Raw genomic sequence first — 13,785 nt, 5'->3', positions numbered from 1 at the left:
ACATTACTATGTTCTAGAATGCTTACTGGTAAGATTTATGGCTTCTCCCCAGTCTGTGATTATGTGTCCTTCTTTGCACTGGCAGTCAGGTTCATGGTCATCCACCTGGAAGAGCAGCCAATCATATACTTTTATCAAATAACAGATGGAAGCTATGTTTTACAACTCATTTAGGTTAATGTTAATTTTATGTCTAACTCACATATCCATATAGGCATAGCTTATAAATATTCAGTATTTGAAAAGTGTCTGCTATGTACTGATAAGTAAATGAATTCTTGAATTGAGAAAATATTCCTCCAAAATATAAACTGATATGTTGAACAATGTTGAGCTGAAAACAAATTTAGGAAGTGTGTGTTTGTCCCAAAAGCTTTAGGTTAATGTTGACACTGATGAAATTCAACTGTAAGTGATATAGAAAATCAAACCTTAAACTTCAGGTTTGAACTTTATGTGTACATATGCGACTGTGTTCCTAGATTACCAATCTGATAATCAATTACTTGCAACATTGGCAGTATCGATGTGTAATAATATCTGAGTTGGCTCTTTGCTTTGATTTTATTAAGCATAAAATGCATATAAAACATACTGTTGATTAAAATAATCAGCATATGTACTCACAAACAAGAGAAAAGGTAAATAAAATAGACGCTATTTTAAGAGGCAATGAAATCTTACAGAATTTTCATCACACTGGGAGGGGCATCCAGTTGTGTTGTAGGCCTTCTCCTTCCGTATGCATTCACCTTTGCTGCACACCTGGGAGAAAAGTAGCGCCTATGAATTGGAATGGCATGACTTTTGAGACGTGTAATTTCACACCATCCCCTGTGAAACATTCTATGTGGTTTAATCACAATCTATTTCTTTCCTGTCTGTTGTAAAATTCTACATGGAGAATCATCTGTGAGTGGAAATCCGGTACACATGACAGATAGGTGTATTGTATATGTAAATGTAAATGTTATATGTAAACTCAGTCATTAAATATTTGTCCTTATCAATCCTTTAGATGTTAATCCAGCAAAGATTCCACAATATTTTTGTTTCTTTAATTTTTGAGTTGATAGAATGATCTAAGCTTTTAAAATGATGATTGTCTATTTTATTAATATCAATAAGTCTTCTTATTTATGTTGAATATTTTGGGTAAATTGAAATATCTACTTGTACAAATAATATAATTCAGTGTATTTAAATATTCTCATAATAAACATATAGATAGCAATTAGAATTGTCTCAAGATTTTTTATCTTGTTGTTTATAACCATTTCTCTAATATCCTATCTTTGCTTTTTAATTTCTTAATTACAATTCATTTATCCACTGGCTGTGTATTTTATTGACTATACTTTTCTAGGAAATAAGTGACTTCACCAAATGAGACTTTGGCCAGAGCAGTGACTTCAGGACAACAGAATTGTTACTATATGTTTCTCTTAGGCATGAAGTCTGTGAGAGTATCAATCAATTGCTTCCTTATATGAGAAACACCTTAAATATTATCCAAAATATGAAATTAAGTTCATTCTAATAAAGGGAGAATCATATAACATCACAAAACAGAAAGGAACAGTGGGTCCTTCAGCAGGTGGGCCAATAAACAGACTGTGGCGCATTAAAAGGCTACATGAAAGGACATGAAAGTCACGAAAAGACACAGAGGAAACAATACATTCTACTAAGTGGGAGGGTCCAGCCTGAAGGGTTGCATGTCAGCTGATCACAACTGTCTGGATTTATGGGGACCGAAGTGCAGAAAAAGTAGAAGGCCAGTGGCTAAGAAGGCAGGATGGGTGACTGGGCAGACCACAGGGTCTTTTTAGGACAGTGAATCACTTCTTATTGTTGGATCGTAATGCTTTGTTAAATTTCATGTATGGATTTCCCATGTACAGTCGTCTTTCAATGTCTGAATCCAGCCCAATTACTGACAAGCATGTAAATATAATTGAACAAATAACCTAAAAGTGCATGCCTACATTACAGTCAAATTAATCAGAAAATAGGCCGCTAGCTGTCTATTTTAAGACACCAATTAAACATATTTATAACAATTATGTATATTTGGTACAATTAAAATTAAGCAAGCATAGTATCACAGTATAATTGCTACCCCGTTCCTCAATAATTTACAGAAAATGTCAACTTTTGTTTTCTGTTTTTCTATATATAAACCCCTCTGGAACCTATTACAGCAACCGATGACGTGTGAACAGCCAAACCAACAAGTTTTAATCAAATAAAGTGTTTTCCTCTTACCAATCCCTCTCCACATTTTGTTCCAGATTTAACCAGGCCGATATCTCTAGAATTATGATACAGAAACATGGTTTTGCATTTGATTGTGACATTCTCCTTTTGGGTTTTGAAGTTATAGTCTTCTCCAAGAAGTAGTGAGTGCTGGCCTCCAGTACAGTGGATCTTTCCACACTTGATGTCTCTGAAAGAAAGGCAGAGTTCCCAGACTTAAGACCAGTAACAGAAGCATGCTTTCAGAGAGGAGGCTGCCTACCCAGTCACTTTGTTCTAAACCCAGTTTTCCAGCAGTTTCGAGTGGTCACAGTAGTCTTGAGAAAACCGGTCGGCATTTAAAGCTCTGACCCTAGGAACGGAGATGAAGAAAGCATGCAAGATAATCCTTTAAAGATTTCTCTTTTATTCTCAAAAATAAGTATTTGTTAAAGTTCATAAACGATATTAGTAACTTGAATTGTTGTAGCTTCCACGGGCACACCGAGAGTTCTGCCTTACATCTTTGCATAGAGCACATTGGGTGATTCCCACAAGCCTATGGGTTGCTGCTCTTGCAATACCCACTGTACAGCTGGGACTGTAACTGAAACAGTAACTGAAAGCAAAAGGAAGTATCAGTCCATTTTCCCCTAGTGTATTTGTAAGAAAAGATGGACTTGACTGTGGGATTTTTGTGATTGTTCTTTTCAGTCAGGTTCTGTTTGTCACATGCAAAAGGCCATGCAGAATCCCGGCCAGCAGACCTGGAAGTACAGCTTAGCTCATGCTAAGGTCGAATCTCACTTCCAAATCCTCCCACTTCTCTCACTTTGACCTATGCCTTTATTTTAGGTCTTCATTTCTTTCCTTCAACCCCCATTTAAACATATTTCTATTCTTCCTGTTTATCCGTCTCCCGGTTTGGGTAACATTCTTTTCCTCCCTTTCTTTCCCTCCAGTCTTCCTCCATCTTTCCTCTTTCCATTCCATGGCCTTCAGCTCATAAACACAGTATATAAATACCAGTTAGAGGGGTCAGGGATCTGTGTGCTCTCCTTTCCTGCTCCACTCTCCTAATCTCTCAGCAAAAGGAGGCAAGCAGCTGTCAAAATAGGAGCCTTTCTGATTTTTCAAGACAGCTTCATGAAAGACTGTTTTTCAAAGGGCACTTACTTCTCTTCACAGGGGACAAATTTGTTTCCCTTCTTTTTGCAATATCCAAATTTGTTTCCTTTTTTATTCATCTTGTAGCAGATATTATGGCCTTCTTGTGCTCCTGGGATACAAAATTACATGATAAAATAAAACAATGAAAACATGAAAGAATCATAAATCACTCACTCTGAACTTTCTGAATCATACCTTGTAGTGGTATAGTTGAATGGAATCAATAAACAATGAAAAATAATCCCATTAGTCAGGAGAATATTTTAAGTATGAATAGAGGTACTCAAAAACAATAATGATACTGTAGTTCATGCACAGAGCTAATCAATTAATATTGGAGGTAAGAACAATAGAGGTCACATCCTAAGATATGGTAGTTGAAAATTTGGAAGAATGTCACAAATTATATTATTTCCAAGTGTCCCAAATTCTTTTTTTAAACTTTTAAAAGTATTCCATTTATTAATTTTGTTTTATGTGTATGAATGCATTGCCTGCATGTATGTATGCCCATGTCGTGCAATGCCCTTAGAGGTCAGAAGAGGGCATCAAATCTGCTGAAACTACTACGTATGTTTGTTATCTGCCATGTGGGTGCTGGGAATGGAACCCAGGTCCTCTGCCAGAGCAGCCAGTGTGCTCTTAACCCCTGAGCCATCTCTCCCAATTGCCCCAAATTCTTGCAGGGCAATAACAGAGAAATGCAGGCTGTTGTCTTTCTACCTCATCCCCTGTGACTGTTTCTTACCATCATTGAACAGTTCCAAGCACTGATCACCCAGAGTGGGACACTGCCCCATAAAACAGTAGCCTTGTCCATTCTTGCAAGGAAACCCATTGGCTTGGAACTGGTCCTTAGGACACTCAGGTGAGTACCCAGTACACACTTCAGGAAAGTCACATTCATCTTTTGCTGGTCTGCATATGGTCCCTACTTTCTTTATCTGTTGAAGAGAAACAAAGATCAGCATCTTTGACACATGAGTTGGTAAGACTGAAAAAGTAGGCAGAAAGTTGACTCAATTTATCTAGACAAGCCTATAAGCCTATAAGATTTGTTACCATTTGTAAATGTAATGGCTTTTGTGTAATTTTAGAGATGGCTAGATAGTATTTTTGAAGTTTGGTATCAGAACAGCCACAGGCAGAGTTGAGATAGACAAAAAAAGGTAAAATGGGAAGATGCTTTCTTCATCTCTCTATCCTTGCTTTAGCATACCACTGATGGAACCCACACCCATTTGGAGAAGTGCTGCCTATAACTAGGAATATCCATCACATTATCACATCACATCACGTCACGTCATGTCACGTCACCACATCACATCACATCACATCACATCACATCACATCACATCACATCACATCGCATCACATCACATCAGATTCTTCCAAACAAACTGTAAATGCCCTGCTTCTCGTTGCTCAGGGGTTTCATGAAGGTCTTCTTTTAAGGGTTCAATAGGCATTTAAATGTGCCAGATCCTAGAAAGGCTTGAACATGTGTATGATGTGGTTCTTTTAATTTTCTTTTAAAAATATTTATTGTTTTTATTTTATGTGTATGAGTGTGTTGTCTGCATGTGAGGACACCCACATCATGCAGTGCCCATGGAGGTCAGAGGAAGGCATCGGATTCCCTGGAACCGGAGTTACAGATGGTTATTAGCTTCCATACGGGTGCTGGAATTAGAACCCGGGTCTTCTGCAAGAGAAGCCAGTGCTCTTAGGCACTGAGCCATCTCTGCAGCCCTGAGGCATGGTTCTTTTCTTTGTGAACTTACAATATGGCTGGGTGAAAAAGGCTCAATAAATCCTTAGGTGGAACCATCTGGGTTTCTGATCTTTTTTTTTTTTTTTCTAGAATGTATTCTCTACTTACTAACTTCTACCATGGGCATCTAGTACCTAGGTATCTATAGTCTATTTCCCCGTTAGTTGGCTCACTGTTGTTGGGGTATCAATTTCCTTCCCAGTTGGGGTTAAAGGTCTGACCTGACAAGATTCACAGCAGTCTCCTTCTGCGCAATTGAACCCTGGCTTCAGTAGACATTTGTTTACATCACAGCAAGGATTGGTACACTCCTGGAAAAAAACAAAATTTAAACATCACAAGTAGGTTTTAGTGTTGACTCCTATTTGAGGTGTTAATTGCTTGTATGTCTGTGTGGTCTCTTAAGAGTTCCATAGAGATGCATCAATCTCAGCTTTGGTATGGGGAACAAAGATCAGTGCGTACAGCGCGCGTTTGGGATGTGGACTGGGTAGCCTTCCCTTCTGCTTGCTCAGCATTGTAAACTTTCATTAGCAGGAATAGAATCCAAAGTCTGTGACTTTCCAACCTTCCAGTGACCCACACTCCCCAGTAGATCTTACCATTTCCTTGTTTGATTTGAGAAAATACAGTCTATAAAACTCTGATTTTTCCTCTGGCTCAAGATGCCATGAATTTCAAGTTGAAATTTCTTTTCTCTTAATGTATTATTATGTCATAACACTAGGACAATCACTTTGGGTGTCCTATGTCCTTGAACAAAATTAAAATTTCAGAGACAGCTGTCTGCATCAGATCAGGTACACCTTCGTACATTAGAATGGAGCTGCAGAACCTTTTCAAAGAATTCACAGGGGCAAGGGGAGTAGCTCCCAAAGCCAGGAGCCTCTTCATCTTTACTCTGAGACCTTTGAGGATTAATCTCATGTTTTCTGGACAGGTCAGCCCTACCCTGATTATAGCCTCTTGATTGCTGTCCTATGAGAACACTTCTGAACTGTGCAGTGTCTAGAGCAAATACAGAAAAAGTCATTCTCAGATCGCAACAACAGCTAAGCCTGCAGGTTGGTAAGAATGCAAAATTGCAGCTGTGCTGGAGACTTACAAGGCTTCATATTTTAACAGCATGCCCCTATGATTTACATACCCTTATTAATTTGAGTAATAAGAAGTAAAGACACCTATTTGATGTGCTTCTTAAAGAAATTGCTTCTAAAATCAGATTAAGAGTTAGTTTAAAATTTGCCTCTGAAACTTTTCTAAACTTCAATAAGTATATGAAAAGTTTGAAGGCTTTTTTTCCCTCCATTAAGAAATTTTTCTAATAATTGGAACTGTCCAACTGTTACATTGGCAAGCCTCCTAAGACTCTTAGCAAAACTCAGTTGACTGACTATGAGATATTTTCTAGGATAGCCACTTCCTACTGTGCCTGACCAGACTTAATGACACTCAAGAGCCCGTCTTACAGGGCAAGTCAGTTAATGTATAGGCCAGGAAAACACAAGGCAGCTAATTTCCAGCAAGATCATTACAGATGATGTGAGACTTCGGAGAAACCTTGAAATGAAGCAGTTTCCTAAAGCTTTTCTAGGAATATGATGGCTCCTTTGAGGAACGGCTCCATCGCTGCTGAGACTCCAGCCAAGCACCAACTTTGGAATTCAAACACAACACCGCTTGCAAATACCTGAACAGGTCCACAGTCACACTCTTCTCCTTCTTCCACTTTCTTGTTCCCACAAAATGAGTCATCATTAACTTCGACAGGCAGTGGATTATTGAGCATGCATGCTGGCTTATGATCCTTCAAGTATTGCTGGTACTGGGTTTGGCTGCATTTACTGAATTTTATTGCAGGAATGCTAGAGATGTGGTAAGGTGAAAATAAAGCTTTATCGTATGAGTGCATCATAGCAGGACAATTATACAAGTTTTATGAGGCACTGAGAAAGATTAAATACCAATGCTAACTCAGAGCAGAGCCAGTCTGGGTACCTTTATTATTGGAAATGTCTTCCAGAAACACATCTAATGCACGCTGTTTCAATGAGTGGGAACGCTGACTGTCCTTCAACAAATCCCTCCTGCTGTCCACAGTTGGATTGTTATCTCTGCTTGCTGTCCCTATTACCCCTGTAGTGTGGACTTCTTAAAATAATATGTAATATAAAATAATATAAACTTGTGTTTTCCATTTCAAAAAGATTACAAACTTTTCAAGGCAAGAAGTAAATCATGCTGAATTCTTTAAAATAACAGTGAGTTGACATGGTCCCTGGTATAGAGTAGTTCTCTATAAGTATTTGTTGAAATAAACTGTTTAATAATATCAGAAACAGCTTTACGGATTTTAAATATTTCCTTTTATACTAAAACTCAATCTCTCTCTCTCTCTCTCTCTCTCTCTCTCTTTCTTGTTATACATATTTGTGTGTGCCATGTGAGTCCAGTGTGGCCCATGGAGGCCAGAAGAGGGTGTTGGATCCTCTGGAACTGAATTTACAAGCTGTTTTAAGCTGCCTGATGTGGGAGCTGGGAATTGAATTTATATCCCCTGGAAGAGCAATCTGTACTCTTAACTTTAGGCTCATCCCTCCAGCTCCAACTTCATATCATTTCATCTATCAATATATAGAAGAAACTATCTACATTAACAGAAAATTTTCTTACTTGACCACAAGATAGCCCACAGTACACTGGGGAACACTGGCTATTCATTCTACATGTGCTTATAGAGTACCTAGGATGTATCTGGGACTTTTCTAGAAATAGCACTCTGACACAGACCAAAACATACATAACCACTAGTCTCACAAAGATTATACTCTAGGTGAAAAGTGACTTAATAAATAAATTCAGTGTTTAAGCACAGAATGTACTAGGTAATGATAAACATTACATAAAACTAAAATGGAGATGGGAATTGCTGGATCCTGTGTGTGATGAAACAGGGTGGAGGAGCTGGACCAGGCAGCTAGGGAAGGCTTTGCTGAGAATAACATTTGAGTAAAATGAAAATTTACGAGGAAAGTACAGTTCACAGAGAAGATAGTAACATAGAATCTATTTTTCCTCCAGGATTCTTGGTAGAGATTGGTACTAGATGATCACAGTGTATTTTTGTAGTATGTGAAGCTGGCATTTCAGAGCATTTCAGAACCCCTTCCAATGTCTCATTAAAAAGAGATACAACCAGTTGATAATATTTGTCCTAACAGGGAAACTCGCTACCCTGCCTGATTTTTGTACCACACCTTCTAGGAAATACCACCGAATAAGAATGTGCCCCTAAACAGATAGACTCATCCCTGCAAGTATTTCTAAAATATTGAAACACAGCCTCTGCATTATTGGAGCCCCACCTTCCTCCACCATCCATCACACATTTTCCCAAAGGACAGGTGCACGGGAACTCATCATGCTGCATCCCAAGGTTGTGTCCCAACTGATGAGCCATTCTGTTTCCAACTATGTTTATATCCGGTAGAAGATCCTGATGAGAAAATCTTCATCAGAGATGTACTAGATAGCACTTTACACTAGTGATTTAAAGGCCCTCCTATTTAGGAAGTAATGGACTTAATTTTCCTTTCTGTATGCCTCAGCTTAACTGTAATTTATAATTATGTTGGGAAAATGGCTTTTATGTATTTCTACCTCTATAACTTTGATTTTTTTGGTGTGTATTATAGTCAAATTCATTGCACTGACAGACTCTTGCAAATAGGTAAAATCTATTAGCTAGCATTCCTATGACCGAATGCTGTGTTCCTCCAAAACTTCTATTTTGAAACCATAAGCCCTGAGGATTAGAGGGAAAGTCTCCACTTGTGGTATTAGTGCCCTAGTGAAAAAGCTCAGAGGAGGCTTTTCTCTACTCTACCACATGAAGACTCTGACTTTAACCCAGAAAGTGGAGCCTCATGAGACACAAATGTACTAGAACTTTGATCTTGGGTTCTTCAGCTTTTAGAACTGTAAGAAATACATTTCTGTTGTTTATAGCCACTTGGTTTCTGGCATTTTGTTACAGCAGCCCAAATGGACTCAGACAAGCATTTCATACAATTCTACAAATGTTATTGAAATCTTCCCTGTGCCAGATATCCAAAGTTTCACAGGAAGAGATTTGAAGTGCTTGTTTTCAATTTACACTCTAAGATTGCATGAGAATGCTCTGTAATCTTGTGGAGAGAGTTTCTGTTATGAGAAAGATCTGAGGGTTGGAGATATAAATCCATGGCAAAATGGGTTTTCACCTTGCAACATAGATATATTTCATGCTCTGATCTCTCTAAATCATAGAAACAAAATCCAAAGAGGCATAGGCCACCCAGTTATGTATGGTAAACAAATGCAACGCTTTTAATTTGTTCATTTGTTTCCCCAAAAGTTTCAAATGTTTCTTTGTGTGGCTAAAATATCGTAATTGAAGTAGTAACACCCTCTAGAATAGACTGTCTCTAATGCAAATCTTGTTTGACTGAAGTCAAATCTGTAATCATAAAAGTAACTATGATAAATCGTGTAGGCAGTCATTTTAGTAAGTTCTAGCTGGGATCTTAAGCTGGAGACAGTGACAATCAGAAAGTGATACCAAGGAAGGAAATACAAGTCTTCATATTTTCCATAATCTCTCAATTACTTAAGCAGCACTTACTAGAAGCTTCAAGATTTGGCAAAAACTCAGATAGCCGAGGTGGGACAACAGATCACAGGTCTTCTGCATTCTGAACATGAATTGCAGGACTGCGTTGATATGACACATTAAGTGGCTTTTGTACGTGTTTTTATCAGCACAAAACTGTTTATATCACAGTTTATGTTTTATTTATATAAAACAACTATCTTCAACCTACTTAACTTTATAAATATATTTAATATGCTAAAGTTTTACTAATCAATGCATGGTGATTTGCATAAAATGTCCTTTTGAACTTGAAACTGCTGATTTACCTTTATTATCCTTTTACAGTTTTTTATGACACTTTGTTTCTCATTTAATAAAGGAAATGTAAGTCTCTCCATGAAATATTTTTAGAATATACGACAAATACAATTTGGTTTCTCAATGTGATACAGAAAATTACAGAAATTTAATTCAAATATTTTGATTAAGTGTTATAAGTAAAACACAACTTACCTTTACAACACTGACTGAACTAAGAGGCAGGCACATTCCCCCTGGGTAGCTAATCCCTTGCTCAGGCATGTAGAGCCACTTCCCGCTGTAAACAAGATTCAAGAACATGTTTTCATCTGACTGAGCATTTTAATGGACACCACATTCAAATTGCAATGGACCACCATGATAGTAATGCCTTTGTACTTAGAAGTGTTCTCTCATTTCTGGAGTTGATGGACACATGGATATCTGGAATTGATGTTGGACTCAGTTTAAACTCAATTTAACTCTAGAAGCACTAAATGAGCCAGTGCAGTCTTATGATGAAATAGGGAGGAAAAAAGTATTTTCTAAGAAAAACAAAATGAAGAAGAACCTTATTTTTCTTGATTCTAGTCTACTTCGAACTCAGCTCTGGATAAAACAATTTGAATGGCAGAGGACCAAACAAACAAACAAACAAACAAACAAAAACTACAACAAAATAGTGAATTAAGCTTTTAAGTGTGCAGGAGAGAAGTTTAGTGAAAGCAGTTATAATCGTGGTCAATTGATTATGAGTGAAAACACTTAAAATTTCAGTCACTTGTAGAACCTCAAGGAGATATGACAGCTATAATCAAACATTTTAAAGGGTCCTCATGTGAAGGGAGGGCTATTCTCATATTCCTTAAAAGGACCAATGTAGATGTCTATGTTGTGAGGATCCAAATTTGGCTTGGCTCAAGATAAACGTTTAGAGTCGGGCCATTGGAAACAGAGCTCTGACGGGCTGGCTGGAAGACAACACCTAGATGATCACAGAGTTCAAATACAGAAAAGGACAGCTGAAATAACTTGCTGCAGTCCATCTTTTTTTATTAAATAGATATAGTTTCTTCCTTTTCTAATAAAATGTTTATATCCCTACATCTAAATATCAGTGTTTTGCTTTGCTTCTTGGAGGAGCGTGGCATTCTGGACTTCCCGGTCTCTGGAAATCTTGACAAATGGAGACAAAGAACCAGGGAAGGACAATTTAGAGGCAGACTTTTCTACAATCATTTAAATGTAAAAATAACACTGTGAAAATGCCATATACGGTATCTTGCCACTTATAAAGTCATGTCAGTATAGGAGGTAAGGTGTGCAATAAACTCAACATATTACAGATCCTAATTAGGATGCCCAGGTAGACAATGAACAGAAATTTACCTTATCCCCATTTGCAAACAACCTGTTGATATGAAAAGTTACTGCTTGGAATAAGAACAATTCTATTAAGGTAAAACATTGTTCACCTATGCTCATTTAAATAGTACTGTGCATTTTTCTTTAGCATTCAAAAATTTACATCACCCTAGCAAGATGGCTCGGTTGAGTAGAGGTGCTTGCTGTCAAGTCTGACAACCTGAGTTCAATCCCTGGGACCCACCTGGTGGAAAGAAAGAACCAACTCCCACAAGTTGTCCTCTGATCTTTCCAAGGGTTTGATGATATTTTACTAAACTTCATCCCCCATAACTTTTGGTTATTACAGTGCATAAATACCCAAGCCCAACCTAAAGTAGTTTGCTTTTAAATGTTTTAATGTTGTTTATTTCTTCTGCTTTTTTTTCTTTCTAATCTGTGTGTGCAAGTGTGTGAGGTATATGTACCTGTGGTGTATATATGTGTGTGTATACATATGTGTGTCCATTCATGAACACAAGAAGGCAGAGGAGGATGTCAGGTGTCCTGCTCTATCACTGTCTGCCTTACTCTCTTGAGTCAGGATCTCCCATTGAACCTGGAGGTAGGTTGGTGGCCAGCAAGCCCTGGTGGTACTTGCGTCTCTGCCCGCCTCACGGTGCTGAGGTTACAGGTTCAGACATGGGTATTTGAAATTCGAATTCAGAACTTCAAATTTCGCAGCAAGTTCTCTTGCCCGCCGAGTCATCGTCTAAGCCCCGCTTTCTTTTTTAATAATCCACCTGATCTGAAGGAAAATAGAGGACTCACATACCTCAGTAAAATAGCATGATCAAAATTCTTTCTCTTTTTAAGGACTGTTTCTTGCCAGGTTGAAAAACGCAGTAAGGTAGTTTCTATATTCAAATCTATTTCTATTTTGTCTCCAGTTGTCCACGTTTCAAGGCCAGCCAATGACACATGAATGTTCAAGGTTTTATAAATCTGTTAAAAAGGACAGCATTCTTTTCAAAGTCAACTTTCCAGAAGTACCCTTTCTATTTATTATACTCCCTTGTATTGAAAAGATAGCTTCAACTCGTTAGGCATATTTTAAAAAAGGAGTGCAGCTCTTGTCTTAAAAATGAGTACTGAATTAGAGTGCAGGGTATATTACCTAGAACATTGGGTGAATGTCCATGGCTAACAAGGAGATTAATATGTTAAAAATATCTTTGTCAAGATTTGGATTTCAGCAAAGGGATAGAAACTACAAGAATGAATGAAAACAATAGCACAAAAGATCATAGCAAAGATAAAGTATGCCTTTCACGATGAGCATTTTAGAAACAATTATGGAAAGAATCTTGTTGGCTTAATGGAAATTGCCCACATTGAAAGACAAAGGCCTGAAAGAATGGGACAAAGAGAAGAGGTGGTCCAGGGCTGTGGGAAGGAGGCAAAGCAGCATTTAGGCCTAGCATTCCAAACCTTCTTACTTGTAGAAAATGAATGAATGTTTGTATGCACCTACGACTGAGCACAGATGCTTAAAGTACAGAGTCCCAGACTGCACATAGATAAATGCCCCTCAGCTGTTGAATGAACCATCACTAGTCTAGATGGACCACTCCTTCCAGCATCTTCCTTTGGCCTCTCTTTATAAACTGAATGGTACTACTTTAAATCAATACTCTAAGATGGCATGTAACAGAAATGTCATGTGGTGATTTACTGCCTGTGGTTTGACATGGAAACCAGAATAACATGTTCACTACAATCTTTTAAGCTTCATATAAATTTTAATCAACCATAACCATTACAAAAACAAGTTGTGAGTTGTAGACATCTTTCTTTGCTGAATCTTTATGGTTTGTATTGCCTCAGTATGAAGGTTCCTATAGCAGTCACCTCAGGAATCTTCCCTAAAATCTCAGCTACATTTGCATTTTTAGGTTTATTCAAATTATATTGAAGCTTACCATGTTGACAAAATTGACCATTCCCCAAATTCGTTTCTTTAGTTTGTTGTGAGGTTTCCTATTCCTGCGATACTAGAAATAAAAATATCGTGACAGCATTCATTAATCACAGGTGTTGAGAAAAAAGTCCAGCAAAATGCTTCACTTATTATGAGATATTATAGAAAAAGTTCTTTCCAAAGATGGAGAAAGAGTTCTTTTCTCAGTCAGCTAAAACCTGGACAAATTATAAAGGAATGATAAAGTTTCAAACAAAATAACTAAACACAGCATGCTTTGGCTTAGTGTTGTTTGAAGGTTTTCTTTCTAAATTTGGTCATTGCCTTTTTACATTATATATTATA

At 37.6% G+C, this 13,785-nt stretch overlaps 1 protein-coding gene across 1 annotated transcript in view; it reads right to left on the bottom strand.

The window, feature by feature from the left end:
- Nucleotides 1–13,785, bottom strand: part of Adam7 (ADAM metallopeptidase domain 7) — a 33,431-nt gene that overhangs the window by 7,505 nt on the left and 12,141 nt on the right. The window contains exons 8-18 of the mRNA XM_008850771.1: nucleotides 13,442–13,513; nucleotides 12,295–12,464; nucleotides 10,329–10,413; nucleotides 8,548–8,678; nucleotides 6,873–7,047; nucleotides 5,404–5,493; nucleotides 4,157–4,352; nucleotides 3,415–3,517; nucleotides 2,269–2,449; nucleotides 685–765; nucleotides 27–105 (exon numbers count right to left, since the gene is read on the bottom strand). Coding sequence (XP_008848993.1) covers nucleotides 27–105; nucleotides 685–765; nucleotides 2,269–2,449; nucleotides 3,415–3,517; nucleotides 4,157–4,352; nucleotides 5,404–5,493; nucleotides 6,873–7,047; nucleotides 8,548–8,678; nucleotides 10,329–10,413; nucleotides 12,295–12,464; nucleotides 13,442–13,513 — 1,363 coding nt within the window. The remainder of the gene's footprint in view (nucleotides 1–26; nucleotides 106–684; nucleotides 766–2,268; nucleotides 2,450–3,414; nucleotides 3,518–4,156; nucleotides 4,353–5,403; nucleotides 5,494–6,872; nucleotides 7,048–8,547; nucleotides 8,679–10,328; nucleotides 10,414–12,294; nucleotides 12,465–13,441; nucleotides 13,514–13,785) is intronic.

Source organism: Nannospalax galili, unplaced genomic scaffold (genome assembly GCF_000622305.1).
Source record: "Nannospalax galili isolate Female #2095 unplaced genomic scaffold, S.galili_v1.0 scaffold291, whole genome shotgun sequence".
Taxonomy (NCBI): Eukaryota; Metazoa; Chordata; class Mammalia; order Rodentia; family Spalacidae; genus Nannospalax; species Nannospalax galili.
Note: the sequence above shows the minus strand (reverse complement) of the source record. Positions and strands in the feature narration are given on the sequence as shown.